A 21,142-nucleotide genomic window follows, 5' to 3' on the forward strand; every position below is an offset into this window, starting at 1 on the left:
TATGTTTTCATGTTTATGTAGAGCACTTTCCTGCAGTCTCTAGTTTTTGAAGTGGGTATTTGTATATTTGGGCAGCCATGGACGCATTGGTTCCCAAACTAGGGGCCGGGGTGCCTTGAGAGCTGCGAAGGGAAGAGAATGTTTCAGATGTGAAGGGGATTTCTCCAGTTCAACTGACGGAGAAGCCAGAGAGAGTAGAGAGAGAGAGGTTCCATTGGCCCATTGTTTCCGGGTTCTATTATTGCAAGGGGGAGGGGGGAAATCCCCCTTTAGGCAGACCTAGGCAGACCTAAGGACTGTTCTATTCAATGCTAGGAGCATTATGACACGCTCCTTTAGGCAGACCTATTACATTGGCATATCTCTATATACTTAAAGAATCTCTGGAGAAGCCGTGTGGGCATGGGTTTACAGCGCAATTTCTGAATGAATATTGGTTGGTTGAATATTGTTAAATTCCAAGGCTCCCATGACTGGTTGATGTTGATTACACATGCGTATACCTGCGTATCACTGTTTACCTGTTAGCCTACCCTATGCTGAGGACAGGGAATGGGGTAGTGTTAGAGTCAATGTTTGTTCTGGACCTCGCCATCATCAAAGGGCCACATGGCCACATACAGTACTTTGAATGAGAGAATACAAAATGATAAAAGGACCTTTTTCGTATATTTACAGTATACCCAAATGTTTATTAACCCATTGATGCCTAAAGGACCTGCAAAAAAACGCCTGCTGAATGCATAAGCCCTTGTTGGGAGAGTTGCCCTCAGCCTGTAAAAACCTAAATATCTCAGCCTCTGATGCACATAAAAACATCAAATAAGTTGCATTCTAAACCCTAAGACCCTCATCTAGCATTACAGTAGAATATCTTCATTCAGCTGTAACACACCCACATTTTTATTAAAAAAGCTAAAATCTAAAGAGCCTGAATGCAGCGTATATGTGTCTCCAGGCACCAAAGGGTGAACAACACATATGAGTCATCAGGCTAAAATGGGTTAAACCATTGATTTTTAACATGATGTCCCTAATGACAAAAAAGAATGACAAAAAAGGAAAGAGCACAATACTCATATTTACTGTAATGATGACATAAAACATAAATTGTGTTTACCTACGGGCCGCACTAAGTGAGGAGATGGGTTGCATGAGGCCATGCTCAATATTTAGAGGCTATTGCACTGGCCTTTACAGATCAGAGGGTTGCAGGTTCAAATCCAAAACCAGCACCTTCATCCATGACTGGAGTGCCCTTAGGCAAGGCATCTAACCCCACATTGCTCCAGGGACTGTAACAAATACCCTGCTGTACCTATACCTGTAAGTTGCTTTGGGTAAAAGTGCCAGCTAGTGTAATGTAAATATAATGAGGCCCACAGGCCTCCGGTTGCCTGTCCCTGATTGAAGTTCTAGTTCTGTAGAACACTGGAACAAAATGTGAAACAGGCCTATCCAACATGGTAAACCCAGCTTGGAAAATATAAGAATTAGGCCTAATTAACTAAAAAATTCAAACTTTAAATCAGCTACGTTTTCATTATAAAAGAAAATCTTTAAGAGTGAAAATATAATGGCCCTATTGCACACACAAAAAAACACAAAAACTGTGGTCTGTTAGAAATTGTTTTACAATTTACAATTACAATTGTTACAAAATAGTCGAGTTTCCTCTTCTTTTATAACAAAAAGAACAATCAAAACTTAAGTCAGTGTATCTGGAAATATGTACATTAAGGGAAATATGCACATTTGTAGGGGCTGCTGCTCCAAAAGTGTTTACCTTGATCAATGCAACGCTGCTAGGAACCAATAAGCCAAGCCAATGAACCTAGACGGAGCTATATTATTGCCGCAACTTTTAGCCATCTCACAGATAGAAGAAAAATAATCATGAAGCCAGCGGTGGATGAAATGTTTCCCGAGGGAGCGGGACCTTATGTGGATTTGGACGAGGTATGTTTCGTTGATTTGTCATCTTACCAAAGCTGTCTTGCAGTCCGATACAAAAATCCTAGTTGCCGCAGTTAACGTTAACTGTAGTGGCCCATGGCAAACTGTCACATTGTAGCCTAATTGTCAGACTCTAAAGAAAAAGGGTTACATGTGTTGCATGTTCTTGTGATGTGATACATTGTGATACATTGTTGTGATTAAGCAGACAAAAGGCAGACACTAGCTATGTCTCGCCTAGCGGTGTATCACTCGTCTCTGGGTAAATTTTAATTTTGGGCAAATGTTATGTTGTTAGCTATTTTAGCTAACTGCCACCAATATAACCTAAAGGCGATAGGTCTACTTATCTCAGTAAATGGAGCTAGCTATACTGACACAAGTTCCTTTATACATTTATGCGAGCATTTGACAATAATACTTGTCTTTAGTTCAGAAAGGTTTGTGATTGTAATGTTGTGCTTTTCAGGCAGGGGGAAGCAGTGGTCTTCTAATGGACTTGGCTGCGAATGAAAAGGCAGTACATTCGGACTTTTTCAATGGTAAGGGAACCATTCACAAGACGTTAAGCTACCAGAAATAAACAGACCCATGTGAGGACAACGAGTGTTTTTCCGCTGCGTTATAAACACTGAAGTTTCACCGCATGTACTACAGCGGTATTTCTGCTGTTTTAGTGCACTGTTGTTGTGACACGGAAACGGGTTCCTTGGTGTTGCTTTACATTTGCCACACTTGATGTTCAAGCAGATAATCACATTTAACAAATTGCACCTTAGGCCTACTTCTATATGCTACCACTGTTAGGATAGATGAAGCCCTAAATGGTAACTGTATTGGGCTTTCTGGGCATTATGCAGTTAATCTGTACATTACCAGATATTTTACTGATAGTTTACTGATAGTACTGATTATTCCTATGGTTATTTGTAAACCTGTTCTAAATACTAATGCTTACTTACCTGGTGGTGTTCGTAAGCAGCATCACTAGGTGGTCTCAGTGGGAGAACTTTTTTTATAACACTGATGAAATCCTTAATCTACTCTACTATATGGTATAACTCCAGCTAGTGTAGCAAATGGAGCTATTTTCTGCTGACCTGTCCTGTATGCCTACTGCTGACTGGGGTTAGAAGAGGGGGAGTTGAGCACTGGAAGGCTCTAGCCTAGTGTTTCTCAACGGCTGCGCTACAGTCCCCCAGGGGTCATTGGGGGCCCTAGGGGGGCGTGGAGAAGGAAACAGCTGAGTGGGGGCGGGGCTTAGTTACCATTTTGGGTTGGATTAGTCTATTTTATTTTTCCATACTAAGAGGGGCATTGGTAAGCTTATGATGAGGTCAGGGGGGACGTTTGGAGGGTTAAGATGAGTTAAAAGGGGGGTTTGCTCAAAAAAGGTTGAGAACCACTGCTCTAGCCCAAACATAAGGCCCAGGGGCCGGATACGGCCTGTGAGATGGTTTAATTCTGCCCCAGACTTGTAGATTTAAAAAAAACTATAAACGGTAAAACTAAGAATGTAAAAAAGTATCTCTAGTCCATAGGGTCATTCCACGCCAAATCAACAAGTGCCCGCACACTTAGGTCTCAAAAAATTCTGAAAATATTACCAAGTGTACCCATGGTACTTAAGAGAAACACTGTAAATTTATTTGAATGTAAGATGTGTACTCTCCGTGTTACAGCCAATTTTACTGGGGGAGGGGGGTGCCCATTTTGTTCACACTCTTTTTTTTGTCAAAGTTCACAAGCCCCTAGCTCAATAACTAAACCATGTAGGAAGCTCAAATTTGGCATGCTGGTACATAGATAGGAATAGTTTGTTGCTAAACTGTCAGTTTTGGTCTGTATGATCCTGCATCGTCATAGCATTCCCTCAAAGACGATACAAATTGTACTGGAGTTTTTGGCTGTGCTCTGTTTAGGCCTTCAGAAGACATATTTGTGCCCAACATAGCCTCATTATTTTTTTCCCTTGTAGAGACAAGTAGGAACACTCTCATAAAAAGCTATAAATAGAAAGGAAACCCCATCAGTGTTTGAAAAGAAGACCTCACAAGTCTGACAAATCATTTTGGGTGTCATTTTCAGAGCTCCAGAACCCCTTGTGGGATTGTCCACAGATTTTTATTTTATTTTTTCTTCATTCTCCATGAATTCTTCTTTTTAAAAATGCCAATGAGACTTGTCTTATGTGATGTTTTCTTTTTTAATTTCCAACCTGAACATGGGCACCATGCACATTGAGAGCAATATGTTTTCTATGCGTTTCTTCCGCTGCCATCTGCTGGTCAAAAAAAGTAACAACATGACTCTTTGTGCCTGACCTACTGTCTCTTTTGGTGTGCGAACCTGCTCCCACATTGAACACTCCTGAAATCATTGAAATTGAAAGGGATACCTGCACCCCTGCACAAGGACTCTCGGGTGATCATGTCTGGGCAAAATTTGCATTTGATTATTTAGTCTTCACTAGGGGTGGGCATAGATTAATTTTTTTAATCTAGATTAATCTCACTGTAATTATTAAATTAATCTAGATTAATCTAGATTAATCTATATCAAAATGGCTCATTCAGAATAGGCACGCTAGCAAAATAATGCCTCTCATCTTCAAAAAATGGTTATGTTGATACTTGGTGATGAAAAAAAATCACTGCAATATGTGTAAAGTGTGTCCAATATATTAGGAAGCATTTACACTCAGTTATAAGATACTGAAATTTCAAAATGAACAGTGCTAAAAATTGAAGAGGCAAATACAGATAAATCTATCAAACTTTTAGGCTATTTGAAAAAAATGACCTCAACAATTCAGCATTTCTGAGAGAGAGAGAGAGAGAAAGAGAAAGAGAGAGAAGAGAGAGAGAGAGAGAGAGAGAAGAGAGAGAGAGATAGAGAGAGAAGAACGAGAGAGAGAGAGAAAGAGAGAGAGAGAGAATTGAGAGAGAGAGAAGAACGAGAGAGAGAGAGAAAGAGAGAGAGAGAGAGCATCTGCCACTTACTGGTAAAAAGAGCAGCGGCTCCTTTAAGAGAGGGAGGAGCTCTGCGCGCACAGCAGCCCTTAGCAAAGCCAGGCTATTCGCTATCTAGAACCTGCAGCACTGGCACACGGCGATTTGGCCTAAACCTGACAATTGTTTTTCAGAGTCAGAACGCCAGAGGAGTTACAACTCGAATGAATTCAGTTTTGCAAAAAAAAAATCAAGCGCGACAACCGCGAGGATTATTACCGTATTGACATGAGAATATCTCACTGAGTCGCAAATGTGCGCGATTGCAACACAAACATTCAGTGAGAGTAGATATTGCCAGTTTCAGTTTGACAATCTTCAAAATGCATATCACACGGAAATGTTTTTGCAATTATGGCACAGGCAAGATTTCTGCGAGTTGTTTAGGCTATGTGTTTCATGCAATGCGTGAGGAATTGTAGGCTATGTCGGGCTGGTACCCTACTCACACACACTAATGTCTCTCTATGTTTTCACCTTAAACAATAACGTCCTCTTTAGTCTACCACTTATGAAAAAAGCACTCAGACAACCTACCACGGCAGAGGGATTAATGTTTTCAGCATGCAAACACTTCATATTTAGTAGGTCTGCTGAAGCAACAGGTGGAGAGGAGAAACGACTGGAGCGCAGTCTGAAAGCGTCTGTCAATTAAACGCTATGGTGACGGGCATACCCAAACTCCAAACCTATATTTTGAGAATAGATTAACGTGCGATATTTTCTTTATCGCGCGCTAAGGGTCTTACATTATCGTAGCACGTTAACGCCAATAACGGCCCACCACTAGTCTTTACATTAAATGTTATAGAAAACATGTTGCTCTCTTTTTGCATTTTGCCCATGTTCAGGGTGGAAATTAAAAACGAAAACATCACATAAGACAAGTCTCATTGGCATTTTTAAAAAGAAGACTTCATGGAGAATGAAGAAAAAAATAAAATAAAAATCTGTGGACAATCCCACAAGGTGTTCTGGTGCTCTGAAAATGACACCCAAAATGATTTGTCAGACTTGTGAGGTCTTCTGGTCAAACAATGATGGGGTTTCCTTTCTATTTATAATTTTTTATGGGAGTGTTTCTACTTGTATCTACAAGGGAAAAAAATAATGAGGCTATGTTGGGCACAAATATGTCTTCTGAAGGCCTAAACAGAGCACAGCCAAAAACTCCAGTACAATTTGTATCGTCTTTGAGGGAATGCTATGACGATGCAGGATCATACAGACCAAAACTGACAGTTTAGCAACAAACTATTCCTATCTATGTACCAGCATGCCAAATTTGAGCTTCCTACATGGTTTAGTTATTGAGCTAGGGGCTTGTGAACTTTGACAAAAAAAAGAGTGTGACCAAAATGGGCACCCCCCTCCCCCAGTAAAATTGGCTGTAACACGGAGAGTATACATCTTACATCCAAATAAATTTACAGTGTTTCTCTTAAGTACCATGGGTACACTTGGTAATATTTTCAGATTTTTTTGAGACCTAAGTGCGCGGGCACTTGTTGATTTGGCGTGGAATGACCCCATTACAAAGTTCATGCTAGTGTGTGTGAGATTTCATGTTTTCAATACTTGAGAAAGATTTTTAAAAAGCACACACACAATTAAGTCATCATATAGCGTCAGCTGCTAATTGACTAGCGATGCGATTCCGATATGAAGCAGGAATTTTTGATTTATCGCCCTTATGTCACTGATCTGGCCCACTTGAGATCAACTTGACTGTAGCCTCTGTGGCCCCTGGACCGAAATTAGGCAGTTTAACTATGTTACAACTTCCTATCTCGATGAACAGCAGTGCGTGCAAGGTATGTAAGTATTCAGGTGTTCAGCTTTTGTGTCTTGGTAGCATATAGTTGGGCTCCAAGGCTATATTTTGTTTTTGTCATGTTGTCCTCATGCTTACGTATATACACTTAACTTAAGCGGAGGTGTTTTGGCACGGTACAGACCTACCGTCGGAGAAAATGGGGCTTTGAAACAGTTAAGGGGAGGTGAAACACAGCCTCAGTAAAGCTTTTATGGGAATCTGCTGGCTCCAGCTCAGCACGACTCTGTGCTTTGTAGACGCTTCACCCCCTACTCCCCACCCCCACCCACCCTTTTTTTAGGTGGATAAGGAGTCTGAACACGTGTCACTTGAAGAAGACTTCAACCATGTGTGTCAGCGGTAGCGTTCTCTTCTCCAAATCACTTTACCTGGTCTCAGTATTGCTAATCAAATATCTGTTCCAGATGGGCCTGCTCGAGTTACCATTTCTTTTGAAGACATTGTAAACTCATTGATAAGACAGAGGTTTTCCCCAAAGGGCGCTGTAAACTATTTATATTCCCTAAACTCTTTTACTACTGCTTGGCCTCTCTTCTCTACACAACCAAAAATCTCCTCTTATGGGTATTGGAGAAGGAATGTATGGTTCATCATTCTGAAAAGAAAGAAATAGAACTAAAGAATGGCTATTGTTTACTGCATTGTTTATAATGCATGTTGGCAGCAGTTCACTGCCTTTTGTCTTTGTGAGGTATAAAATAGGTAAATAAAGACATTGTTGCTGAATGAGGTGTTGTCATGGTAGTCAGTGTGTGTCGCAGCAGGGATTTAAACGTCATGTCTGTCCCACTGAAATATGGGCTTGTTGAGTCCAGTCATTTTGGAAGGTAGTTATTTGGTTGTCAGAGGATATGGGTCAGGTCAGGGAACGGTTCAGTATCATTCTCTAATAAAAATGTTTCCATTCTTTTAATATATATTTCTCAACCATGTTTAAATAGAATATAAAGTTACACTCGCTGTGTGTTTCTTTTGTTGCAGATTTTGAAGATCTCTTTGATGATGACGACATCCAGTGATTGTTGGATGGCTGTTTGGCTGGGATGAAACCATTTGGAGTGATGGGTTGTTCAGCCCTTGTCTTCCGCTGTGTTGATGATGTATTATTTACGATTCAGTTTAGTATTGTGTTCCAATAAATCTTTCTCTAAGAAACGTTTTATGTGTCCAGATGGTGCCGTTGTCTTGAAAAATGAACATTCCAACCCAAACCTGAACATTATATTAATCTTTTTCCATGTTGAAATCTGTTTTTCAAGCCCAGATTGCAGGTTTTTGCACATTCCTGAACACCCTCAAGTGTGCATAATTATATGTGCGATCCAGCGTGAACACGAAGACGCAGATGTCTTGTACCTACAGATGTCTTGTGGTTGGACCGTTGTGAGGATGTATATATTTTTCATGGGTGTTAAAATGTTTTGCCAGTGGCGTCTTTCTACAGCCCATAACGTTGTCAAGAACCACTCCCAATAGTTTAGAAATAAATATTAAACTTCAAGAAAAACATTTTTTTTACATTTGAAGATTATGTCAAGAGTTGGTGCTCATCAGTTATTAGCACTGTTACAGTATCAGAATATCAGAACAAGATATTTAAACATTCAATTATTGAAACACTACAGTGCCAAACCATTTGTATTACTACAGCTTTCGATGTTGTGTTTAAAAAAATGTTGAATCAGGACTTCAGGCATTTTTGGATTGCCCCTTTGAATATACTGGAGAAACAAACTAAGGAATATGCATCACAAAGTCTTGAGTTTTACTACTCTACAGACGTTTCCTCACAAAACCTTTTTGCACCTGATCTGATACAGACCAGGAATACTAATCAAAACAGGAATTCTGTGCACTCTTCAGAACAAATTACACACTTCTTATTTACACAGCCAGCTTTGGCATTGACTACCATGACAGCTTATTTGACAGATTCAGAAAAAATACTGTGATGAATTGGCACTAGACCTTGATGAAATTGAAATGACAAAGGAAATGTGTTGCATGAGCAATGTACTATTTTAATTGGAGTGTGAAATGGAGATTTTGTGAAGTGTGATCTAAAAATCCCCTCATAAAATGCTTGTGGCTGAGAAGCAACGCTGAAGCACTGGTTCAGCAGAAGACTGATCTCAGCAGAGCAGAAACATCATTCCACCAAACTTCTAACATCGCAGCCCCACACCCACACTGGCCAAAAAGGGGGAGTTCCCAGCGTCCCCTGTTCTCTTTCTCCTTCCATTCTCACCCACTTACTCTGTAATTACGCGATCCCATTGGTTGGCTCACCAGGTTTCTGTAAGCCAATCACAGGGCTCTCCACAGCATACCCAGAATTCGATGGGACGGCACCTTCATGTTTTTAATTATCAAGTTGGCGTTTAAAACCGGGCCCAGGTCTGCCGCTGGTGCCACAGTCTGTCAGAGGGGTGACTTTGGAGACAGGTTCGAGTGACAGAGGAGAACCCCACAACCATCCTACCCACCAGCCAGTCCATCTCTCTAGGCTGAAGCACTGGGCCCTTCCAATAGCGCAACTCAGGACTTGGCCCTCCACTGCAGCCCTCTCCACTGGTTTTCAGCCAGGTAAGGGCCTCGTTTTTTTCAGAAGCTGTTTACATGTATATGGATATTTTTGAAAACGCATTGGTTTTGATTACACATAAACAGAGTTTTAGAATGTGCATTTACAATCTCCGGTGTTAAAAGATATCTCATTTAGGGGGGTAAAGTGCACCTGTCACAGTGGAGTTTTTATTTTTATCCACATGTGTTTACATGTAAATGGATTTTAAAAATCAGCATTTAAAAACTATCCATATTTGTGTAACCAGCACCTTATTCTGGATGTCCGTGTGAAAATAAACTTTTTCTGATTGAGCAAACACACAAACGACTTAATTACTGAGCCCCCTTTTTCCACTAAGAAACACCTCCAGCAGATTATTCAGTTTTTTGTGTATTTTACTATATATGTAATGCAATGTTACCAAGTGATTAAATACAGAATGAGGAGGTTTTGTACTAAGTGGATGTTGTAGCAAAACCCAAATTGAGTGGAACTGGCTCATTTAATGAATCAATTTCTTCTCTCTGCTTGGAAGGGCTCTGAAGGACTGACAATGGCGTGCAAATCACCTTTCAGTTTGGTTTTTGTGGGAGCACTGGTAGCAGTGGTGTTGCTTTCAGGTAAGAGTGATGAAGACTGATATTACTCATGCAGACATACTGATGGTGAAAGACTAAACAAGCATTGATATTGTAAATTAGGTTGTATACATTTGGTGAACCAACAAAGTTATGTTTTGTGTAACCTCATCATGCTTGCCGTTCCATCAGTGGAACGCTGTAATAGACACTGAAAAGTTAACTACCATAGTATTGCACAACTATGAGTTAGCAATGCACTAAAGACTCGGTCGTTACCATTCTGATAACAGCAAATTTACAACATGTGTGTTTGTAACTGTACATTTATAACTGCATCCTAATGGTAAATGAATGTTTTTATCTTCCTGTTGAACCATTTCCTAAAGGACTAGAATGTGTATTTGACACCTCGAACAGTCTGGTGTAAATCTACAGTGGTGTCCAGACCAGCACATGTGGTGTACTGAGCAGATGAAGAGTTCAGATGCAAAACCCCCTGAGTGCCTTTTCAGAAAATAATCTTAATTCATTTTTATTTAATGCAAAGCTATCAAAATTGCATATTTTTTATTTTATTTATGTAATATAACTATTTATATGTATTATCAAGTACATAAATGTAAACCAAACCAACAACGGGTGTCTCTAAAAATATAGAAGTGCAGGTCTTCAGAAATGGAGTTAGGGGGTTTTGCATCTGAACTCTTCAGATGCTCAGTGTTTTCCAGCGCAACCCTCTTGTGCCTGTAAAACATAACTAATGTCAGCAGCACACCTTGTTTGCGAAGCACTACTGTTTCCAGATGTGGCGAGGCCATTTAAAAGGCCTGTAAAAAGTAAATACGGCGGATGCACTGAGGCAGCAGCATTTTAAAGGCTCTCACCTCTCGAAGATAAGACGATAGACAGCACTCTCCAGTGAGTGATTTACTGTAACCTTCAGTTATGGGTAAAAAAAAAAAGTTAAGTTTTAAGCAACTTGGCTTATTTTTGGAGCCTGATAGTTCTGTTGCTTCAGTAATCTTCTGTTATTGGTCTCACTTTATTTGGTAATTCAGTAGATTATTCATCTGGCTATCTAGAGATGACCAGACTTCAGACCACATATACACCACAAAATACAAATAAAGTTCAACAAACAATGTGTGCAAACAAGTGTTTGGATGTACTAGACAAATTAAATGTTACCACGTAGTATTAAAATCAGTCTCTAAACTAAATCCACAGAGGGTTTCTGCACTGTGTGGTACTGGGCCTGGTTGGCCTGTCTGACTCCTTTACAGTGCAGTGGTGCAAGGACGGAGTACTACACGGGCCTACCGGGCCTATGCCCAGGGGCCAAAGAATCAAGCTGGGCCCTGAAAGACCAAGCCTCTAGTGCCTCTTCTCCACTGCCGGTTTTCCGATAAGCCTACAGCTCGACTCGGCCGCCACTCTTTGCTTTGTGATTGAGCTGTGTTGTGTCTATTTGAAAAGCAAAAAGTGGTGTCCGAGTCTTGCTTTGTCGAGCTGTAGGCCTACCAGAAAAACGGCAGTGGAAAAGAGGCATATATTTCCTTTTTCATAATACGTTAAGAACACACTTTTGACAACTGTATTTTCAAATGTTCTCGTGGAACATCCAGCCGAAATCCCAACATAACATCTGGCCTGAAACCCTGCACCTTTTTGTAAAGTATAGTAACACCCATGGAGGGGGCCCTTTCTTGTTGTCTGGCCCAGGGGCCCATGGAGTCATAATCTGTCCCTGCAGTGGGGTGGTGACTGGGATGTGCCTGCGGCCTCGGTAGCAGCAGATCCTGGCTGGCCCTTTGTACATTTTATAGTTTTTTCTTCCTTCAGTGGGGGCCCCAGTAATGGACTGGCACCCCGCTGTCAATCTTCAAAGCAATGTGTGCGGCGTTGAAAAAAATTATCTCACACAGTGGCACGTACACACACACACACACACACACACCCACACACCCACACACACACAGTCTATGTGTGCAACCAACAAAATTAACCACACTGTCAGGCGTCATGGGGTTATTAGCAAAGGTAAGCATTTTGGCCTTGGCTTTGACACATGTAACATCTGGTTTACACAGCCCCCTTATTTTACCTCCCTCCTTCTCTCTCTCTCTCTCTCTCTCTCTCTCTCTCTCTCTCTCGCTCTCCTTTGTCTTCCAGAGGTTCTGTTGGCTGGCCCAGTCTCTCCAAAGTCAAAAGCAGATGGTAAGTACAGTATGTTGACGCCCTCTTTTCACGACCTATCCCTTCAAATTATCATCCTTTTTGCCCATAGGCCTTAAGTATCCAAACAGTAACCAGGACAAAAAAAACCAGTGCATTTTACTGAGAAAACATAAGTGGTAACAACCTTTCCCACGGTGATTACCAACAGTTAGCATTTTTTTACATTCTTTTAATTTCATTTCAGAATATATGTACATTACATCATATCGGGATTTTAACATTAAATGTATTAACTAGTCAGTATTTTTTTCATGTGTTTCAGAGTCCATGAGTGCGAGAGCGGAGGCTGCTGCCTCAGCTCGTCGACTGGTGCGCAACAGGAGAAACATCAGCTGGTACAAGCAGCACTCTGACTTCTGGAACTGGTACAAGTACTTCACTGACGCCGGCAACTCAGATGCTGTAAGTGACCAGGCTGGGTTTATTTAGGTGATTTCGTATTAGATTCGGTAGTTGTATCAGTGTATCAGGTAACATCTGTAATAATAATAATAACGTAATTATATAAAATTAGTTGATGGTCTTCCCTGGTGGATCTTAGAGTGTTTTTTATGGCTTATAATGTGTATTATGTGGCGTTCTTCAGCCAGGTGTTAGGGTGAATTCGCTTTATTTATTTATTTGTTTACATTTTTAGTATGGGAATCGAATCTACCACCCTCTGATCCCAAGACCTAACTCCGTAAACATTGGGCCAAAGCTGAACTGTAATAGTCAGGATTGGACTGGGCGGGTGTAGGCCTACTGGACTGTGTGATCTGGCACTTTACCAAATGCTCAGTCTGTTTTCTTAGTCCCAGTCCAGTCCTGCTAATAGTTCATTTTGCTTGTTTTCTGCTCTCCATTCATTCTGGCTGCAGGTTTCGGAGCTGGACCGCGTCTACTTGTCCTACCTGCAGAACAAGAACCGTGCCGAGGGCCGTCGCTCCTACAAGGCCTACCTGACGCACCTGGGAGAGATCTACAAGTCCTGCGCTGACACGGAAGACCCCACCAAGTGCGTGGCGTCCTACACCGCCAGGCCCAAGCCTGAGCCACCCAAGCCTGCTCCTCTGAAGGTCTGTGACCCTTACAAAGACCCCTACTGCCTGTACGGCCTCTACTCCCCGTACGTGGCTCCGGTCGCAGCCAAGGCCCCGGCCCCGGCCCCGGCTCCCGCTGCGGTCAAGGGCAAGGCCCCGGCTTACATGAGCGCCACTCCCATCCTCGACCCACGTACCGGCTACTACTACTACACCCCGGTGATGCAGCCCTTCCTGTCCAATGAGCAGAAGGCCGAGCTGCTGCGCATCTGCAACGCCGAGGACGTGGAGTGCCTGCAGTACCACCTGCGCGCCTCCTTTGGCTACCGGCCCGCCGGAGGCCCCCTGCCGTCCTACGCCCACCTGGGCTGCGATCCCAAGAGCGACCCCGGCTGCCTGGCGCACCTGATGAGGCTGGCCCCCTCCGGCCTGCACCTGACCTACCCGTACTGCGACCCCACCACCAACCCCTACTGCGCCTACGGCGCCGCTCTTCAGGCCGCCAAGAAAGACGACGCCCAGGCCCCCGCCTCGCTGAAGGCGCCCTGCAACCCTCTGTTCGACGACAAGTGCAACCCCCTGACCGCCTACAAGATGGCCAGCGAGTCCCCAGACGCCCAAGACGAGCCCGCTTCAGCCGCCATGCGTGCCGCCCCGAGGGCTGCCCCGGCCCCTGCACCCATGCGCCAAGACCCCTACGCCATGTTCCGTGACGCGGCAGCTGCAGCCATGCAAAGGCGCGCCCCCGCCCCTGCGCGCGCACCCGCCCACCCCTACAGGCTCCCCGCCGTGCCCCCTCGCTTCCAGATGCCTGCGCGTCACTACCAGCCGCTCAGCCCCCCGCAGCCAGAGCCAGAGGAGGAGCGCCACCCCCTGGGGCCTCGCGGCAAGACCAAGGAGGGCTACGACTGCTTCATCGGCTACGATGAGGAGTGCTTCCCGCTCAAGCCCGCCCAGAGCCAGGAGCCTCGCTCCGCCCCCCACCGGCCGATGTTCCCCTTCCCGCCAGAGGCCTACGAGCCCCACGTGAAGGCCGACGGCTCCAGGAACGGCGTGGTGGAGCCCGACCCCGACTGCGACCCCGAGTACGACGCCAACTGCAAGCTGCGCCGCTACGATCCAGAGGCCGCCGCCGCCGCCGCCGCCGAGCAGCCCAGCGCCCCACAGGAAGAGGCCCATCACGCCTACCCGACCAGGGAGCACCAGGAGCAGCCCGAACACCACGATGACGCCGCCCAGCGCCGCGACGATGCCTACCCCGAGCAGCACCCCGAGGTGCCTGGCTACAACCCGGACCAATACGACCCTTACCAGAGCGGCCAGGAGGACCCGTACGCCGGTTACGGCTCCCAGGACCACAGCTCCCCCAACTTCCAGGACATGCTCAGGGGCTATGGAGACCACTTTGGCCAGGACGACCACCGCGCCTACACAGGAGACTACAAGAAGTGATACAGGAAAAAAAATAATTCAGAAAATAAAGATTATTCTTGAAACCAATTATGTGGACTGAATATTCATGTATGCTATATGCACATACTCTCTCTCTCTCACACACACACACACACACACACACACACACACACACACACACACACACACACACACACACACACACACACACACACACACACACACACACACACACACACACACACACACAGACACAGTAAAACAAACACACAGCACAAGTGAGGGTAGGGTATAGTTAGGACTACTGCAGTTTAGAGTCACAGCATCCAACGAAGTCTTGGCAGCACTTGTATGATATGAGATAGGATGTGAGGTGTAGTGGGCTGGGTGGCATCGTACATGAAGGTGTGCACAGTGGCTCTAATGTGCAGTGAACGTGTAAAGGAGGTTGTTCTGGAGCAGTCAGTATGTACGACCTCTTGGATGGTCCTGTTCTGTGACTGTTCAGATGCGGATGTGACCGAAGGTAGATGATGCCTCTTTAACCCCAGCAGCAGTTTTCTTTTTTTGTTTGTTTTGTCTATTTTTTGTTGTATTTAATAGCAGTTGTTGAAAAACTGCACAGGTTTGCCCATGTTTAACCAAATTTAGAACGTTCTTGTTTGTTTCACAATGATTTTTTTCACAAATGTTCAAAATAAAAAAAAAGCTTTGAAAAACATTTTCATTACCCTCATATTTATGCTTCTTGTACAATGCTAGTAAAATGCTACTTAAATATAGCCTGGTTCTCACCGATGGTGCGTTTGTGTAGCTCTGGAGCCCCCTGGTGGAGCGGATCTACACACACTACAGTTTGTGTACACACATGCACTGTCAGTGAGAACCAGGCTAACTTAAATAGTTTTCTAATCCATAACAGCAAGTTGTGTAAAACGTTACATGGCATTACGGGGCATTACTACAACCATTTTAATTGAAACCATAATGAATTATGAAAGTTAGTTGAAAAGACAAGAGAAGAATAAATATTGGTAATGCTTTCTATGAAGATCTCTATAGCGCATTATGAGCGCATTTATAATGAATTATAATGCACATTATAACTAGTCACAAACAAAAGGTCATAATGCCTCATGCAGTATATCAACATTTATGAATAACTATAAACCAAACGTATAATGCATTATAAATCCAAGAGTGTTATGAGTGCTCGTGACTGATTATATAAACTACAGGCTGAGTGATGGGGCTTATAATACATTATTATACACATCCATGTGTAATCAGTTGACAGTGACAGTTTATGAATAAAGGTTGAATACACCGGTAACCAGTGGCAACAAATTAATGTAATAGATGTAGAATGAAGAATCACATTTTCAGTGATCAGCAAAACAGTATTCACTCTCCCGTAGGCTTGAGAGGTAACACATGGAACTGATATGTCTTATTTTTGTTTGCATGTTCCGGTCATAATACAACGCAAACAGCAGGTAGGCCTAACTCTCCAAAACCTTACAATCAATTTCCTATCCCAACACCCATTAGGGTGTGATCCTTTGCAATTAGGCCTAGTCATAACAATGTACCCTGGTATATTGACAACCGGACTAGGCAATTTGACTTATTCAATCACAATAACCCTACGACCTATTCAGGCTTATTATTAGAGGAGCCAAGCCAGCTCCTTTGGAGGTGGGCCCACTGACCATGGCCCGGGACTGGGAAATGCGGGTGGACCTCAATCAGAGGCTCCGCTTTCCACCTGAAATCGCAGTAACAAACTTGCGCCCTGACCTGGTCCTATAGTTCAATTCCTGCCAGCGTGTCTTCATTGTGGAGCTTACCGTCCCGTGGGAGGATTCAATTGGGGAGGCGTATGAAAGGAAGAGGCTGCAGTATGCCGACCTTGCAGCGGAAGCAGAGGGGCGGGGCTGGAATGTGAAGGTGTGGCCTGTGGAGGTAGGCTGCAGGGGCTTTGTGGCCAGAAGCACCACGGGGCTTCTGAAGGAGGTCGGTGTCAGAGGGCAGGCCCAACGAAGGGCCATTAAAGAGCTGTCTGCAGCAGCTGAGCAGAGCAGTCACTGGCTGTGGCTGAAGTGTAGGGACACAACGTGGGCTGCCAGGTGACCATGTGATGCCACCGTACAGCACACACCCGGGTCTGATCAGCCTGTGGTGGGCCAACCTGTATGAGAGTGTCTTGTGTGAAATGGCCGAAACACCCAATGATACAGGAAACACAACTGACGATGTGTTGCGATGGTGACTAAACCCCACTCCACCATCACCTGTTATGAACATGAAGGGACTTTAACACCTAGTCCTATAATGAAGTCTAAGTTTTACTAAGGTTGTCCTTTTGATGATATTAACTCAGGATTTTGAGCAGAAGATTATTTTAGCTCAGAGGCTGGCCATTTTTATGAACTTAAAAAAAATTAAATGAACTTATTTTTCTGTGTTGTTGAGGATGAATCAAGAAATTAACTTTGTAGTACGGCTGATTAGGTCTATAGTAAAATTTCTGTAGCCCCTTAATGCACGCCGTACCATCTGAGGCACGCTGTAATAGCCATTGAAAGGTTAATTACCATAGTACTTTACTATGACATAACACAGGGCCTTAGCAATGCACTACGACTTGGTTTGTTGTTCGTCTCTCTACTTTTAATCAAATACTTCAACTCATTCTACCATTCTTTAAGTAGCCTACCAGCATCAAACAAGTTGTGTGCAAATCCTCAATGGTTCCTAAGAGACTCAAAATGAAAGATTTTCAGTCACAAGCAGATGACTCTATAAAACATGTGTCTTATAGAGCCATGTGCTTGAGACTAAAAATATTTCGTAGTCCACATTTACAAAGACCTGAATACCGCACCTGAATACCTGACAGGAGAAGTATGCTGAGTTCCATTGTTTATAAAATGTCTCATTTCTTGTTGGACGTGACTCTACTAATTTAATTCCTCTTAGTGCATGGGTGGGGAACCGTTTTCCTTCGAGGGCCACTTCAAATTTGATAAAGTCCTCCAAGGACGAAAACGAAAACCAGGATTTCCCTCTGAACTCTAGGCCTATATTGAAGGTGGCCACCTTTACAGACCCCACCTTCACTAGGTCCCCTGAAACTTTTACTTGATTGTATTGCAAATGTAATTTCTAGTTCGCCGTAAACAGCCCTCAAGACATAACCACAGCAGGCAACAGCAAATGTATTGTCTTTTTAATGGTGGAAATGTTTGACCTTCATACCTCTTCTAGGCTACTTTGGGCCCTAATGAGCAAGTCATGTGACCTTACATGACTGCAGTGGATTGACAGGTACCTCAGTGATAATATAACACAATTTTAAAAGAAGTGAAACATGCTCAGGCAGTTTGGTAGTCTTATTATCTCTGTGCACACACTTCCATGTTATAAGTCAACAGTAGCAGACAGGTGTCAAGATTAGACCTGGTTGGTCAGCTAGGCAACTCCTGCCATATGGAACGTCATCTGGCACAGCAACAACCATCTTCGTCAGCTCCCCAGTTTTACCTAATCACCCAGAGAAATGTTGGCTAATGGTTATTAACATGGACATGACTCTCCTTTGGGTAATAATAATATTTTTCTTCAGATAACATCCCCTAATATGCACATATGATCTTTTCTTTAGCAATTATTTTTTCCAGGTACTGGGCTGACAAAAAAAGGAGTGGTGCAAGAGTTTTTAATTACCTTCTGATAGGTTGACATAGCTCATGCATGTGAAAGAATATCAGATATTTTGGGCTAAATTTTTAGATAGGGCAGTGTGAGAGCAGACAGAAAGCGAATGGGAGAGAGATGGGAGAAGGTTGGGAAATGGCTGGATGTAGCCTGTAATCTCATATGTGGTAAGGTGCAGGGCTTGACATTAACTTTTTCGCTTGCTGGCCACTGTGGCTAGTGGTTTTCCCGAGTCACTAGCCATCTATTCTACTAGCCACAAATGTTTTTTTCTTTAAAAAAAAAAAAAAATCATGACGCTGTACATCTAACCTCAGATGAGGTGCTTAAAGTAAGAAGATGACTACATGGAAATAAAACAAACAGAAATGTGTAACTGAACTTTTTCATGAACTTAAATACAAATAATTGATACAAAAGGGGCAAAGTGCAGAATATACACTATTCTGATATGACATACCATAGAATAAGTTACCTGCCAAATTGGCTAGTGGCACTGAAATTGTTACCAGCCACAGCCAAGTTTTACCAGCATTTGGCCGGTTGGCAGGTGCCAGTGTCAAGCCCTGGTAAGGTGCACTACAGCCCCTTAGTGCAGAGCCTCTATTATAACCATATTGTCACCAAAATGGTAATGACCAAGTCTTGATCCAGGGGTCCCCAACCTTTCTGGGTCTGAGGGCTACCAAGGGCTACCCGATGGCTACCCGAGGGCTACCCGAGGGCTACCCGAGGGCTACCCGAGGGCTACTTTTGTTCAAAATCCTCTACTGATGTCTTGGTATCATTCTCAAATCACACTATTATTGAATGATAATTTGCTTATAGGTTATAAAGAATTAATAATCTCATATTTAAATCAAGAAAAGCATTGACTGTGACTAAAATCTGGTAGTCGTCACTGTTTACTAACATCCTTGGTGGGCACCTAAGAAGCTCCTGGAGGGCTACTTGGCGCCCGCAGGCACAACGTTGGTGACACCAATCTGTTCCTTAAGCCCTGTGTAACAGCACAGCCACTGCGTTCAAATGCAGGTCTTCTTCTTGTCCTGTCAGTAATAATGCAGAGTTGCCGCTGAGGGTGACAAAATCCCTAAGGGGCTACCACACTGTGCCACAGCAGCACCCCAAAAATGTCACTTTTAAAAATGAACAAAATTATGTTTTCAATGAGAGATTGTAATGTAGGAAAACATACTAACACAGATAGGCCTAATGCTTCAGACGCATTTTGTCACCCTCGGTGACAACTCTTCTTTCTGGAAATGTCAAAGGAAATCCCCACCACTAAACTCCCCTCGTCTGGAGTACAGGGTAATTACAAGCACCAAGTAGATACTTACCATGTGGCGCCCAAGCTGTTTTTGTATGACACCACACAAACAACAAGGTAATCTTCAGGGGATTTCAGATCATTGTGGGTGAATAAAAAATGCTTGATAATGTCTATCTTCAAAACTCATATTTTTCTGACTGTGTTGCTTTGCTTTTAATGGTTTATGATGAAAACATTCACATGCTTTCTACAACCTCATATTTTAGAACTCCCTATGCTTTTCATTTACGTGTATTCTCAGTTTGGACAGTGTTAGTGTTCATAGCTTTGAAGGGATCTACTTCTTGCAAATCACCACCACACACAGAGGAAATGTAACATGGACAACAGAATGAGATGCAAGCATTCATAAGACGTTTTATATGAACACACCAATGTTTAGTGAGGTCACTTCTTATTTGTCAGACAATCATATCATCAAGTGTCCAGCATACTCACCATTTATGTCAAGTTTTGTGGCAATCAGCCAAAACATGTAGTCAGTAAGTGTCAATATTTTGTGTCAATTGCAATATACAATATTTCAGTATGGCCACCAGGTAGGCCTTAAAACTTGGGGATCGCCATCAAAGGGCCCACCCCTATATTTCACGTGCAGGTTACAGAAGAAGAAGAAGAAGAAGAAGAAGAAGAAGAAGAAGAAGAAGAAGAAGAAGAAGAAGAAGAAGAAGAAGAAGAAGAAGAAGAAAACTAAAAATAAGAAGATGAAGAGGAAAAAGACTTTCTATGGACTCTGATCAGATACAGCATTCAAATGGCTATAATGCAGACTGTATAGCGTTATAATGATGAACCCAAGAATAGTTGGAGTGACCTGGGTATTACAACTGCAACCCTCTTCGAGCAAAAAACCCTTGGATTTCAGGGAAGTCAAACCCACATGACCTGCTGGTTACATCTTGATCTGGGAATTAAATTCCAATGGCCTACATATGACAAGTCAGTGCTTCAGGTCAGAGTTTCCAGCAGAATAGGACTATTCATGTATAGTAATTTGTACCTTGCACCTCGGTGTCCTTAAAACTTTCAGTCTAACTTTCTTGAGCAGATATATTAACTGAATGTATTCATGTCTGCTATACAAGCTTCCTTCATTAAGATGGTTTATGCCGTCAATACTGGTAAAATCTCAATAAGCCAGCCATGATTTTATTCCTTTTTTCCTCTAACAAAAAATAAAAATTAAAAAAGCTATATTTACCGCTAAAATGATTTCATTTTCCTGTGAATCCTGTGAATGTGTGATAAGAAGCACTCCAGTTGACAGCATGAATTCATATTAATCAAATGAATGAAGCTTTGCATTTTTAGTTTCAATCAAAAGCCTTGCATGAAAGCACAATGGGTCGTATCAATTATGGTCCATCTTGTCTTTATAGATTATCCCATTATATGCTTGGATATATTCACACTGTGAATTACATTTCCATGCAGATTATAAGACCAAACATTTCAATAT

The 21,142-nt window shown here is 42.9% G+C and overlaps 2 protein-coding genes across 2 annotated transcripts; both read left to right on the forward strand.

Annotated features, from left to right (window-relative positions):
• The first annotated feature begins 1,840 nt into the window (after positions 1-1,840).
• On the forward strand, positions 1,841-7,963 carry cops9 (COP9 signalosome subunit 9). Its single transcript, XM_063206082.1, has 3 exons — positions 1,841-1,959; positions 2,426-2,498; positions 7,786-7,963. The coding sequence occupies exons 1-3, from the start codon at positions 1,897-1,899 to the stop codon at positions 7,821-7,823; spliced, it is 174 nt and encodes a 57-aa protein (XP_063062152.1). The 5' UTR covers positions 1,841-1,896; the 3' UTR covers positions 7,824-7,963.
• Positions 7,964-9,088: 1,125 nt separating this feature from the next.
• and1 (actinodin1) lies at positions 9,089-14,666 on the forward strand. Its single transcript, XM_063206083.1, has 6 exons — positions 9,089-9,390; positions 9,909-9,993; positions 12,127-12,171; positions 12,455-12,594; positions 13,053-14,003; positions 14,043-14,666. Exons 2-6 carry the CDS (start codon positions 9,927-9,929, stop codon positions 14,664-14,666), a joined length of 1,827 nt encoding a protein of 608 aa, XP_063062153.1. The 5' UTR covers positions 9,089-9,390; positions 9,909-9,926.
• Positions 14,667-21,142: the final 6,476 nt, after the last annotated feature.

Source organism: Engraulis encrasicolus, chromosome 9 (genome assembly GCF_034702125.1).
Source record: "Engraulis encrasicolus isolate BLACKSEA-1 chromosome 9, IST_EnEncr_1.0, whole genome shotgun sequence".
Taxonomy (NCBI): domain Eukaryota; kingdom Metazoa; phylum Chordata; class Actinopteri; order Clupeiformes; family Engraulidae; genus Engraulis; species Engraulis encrasicolus.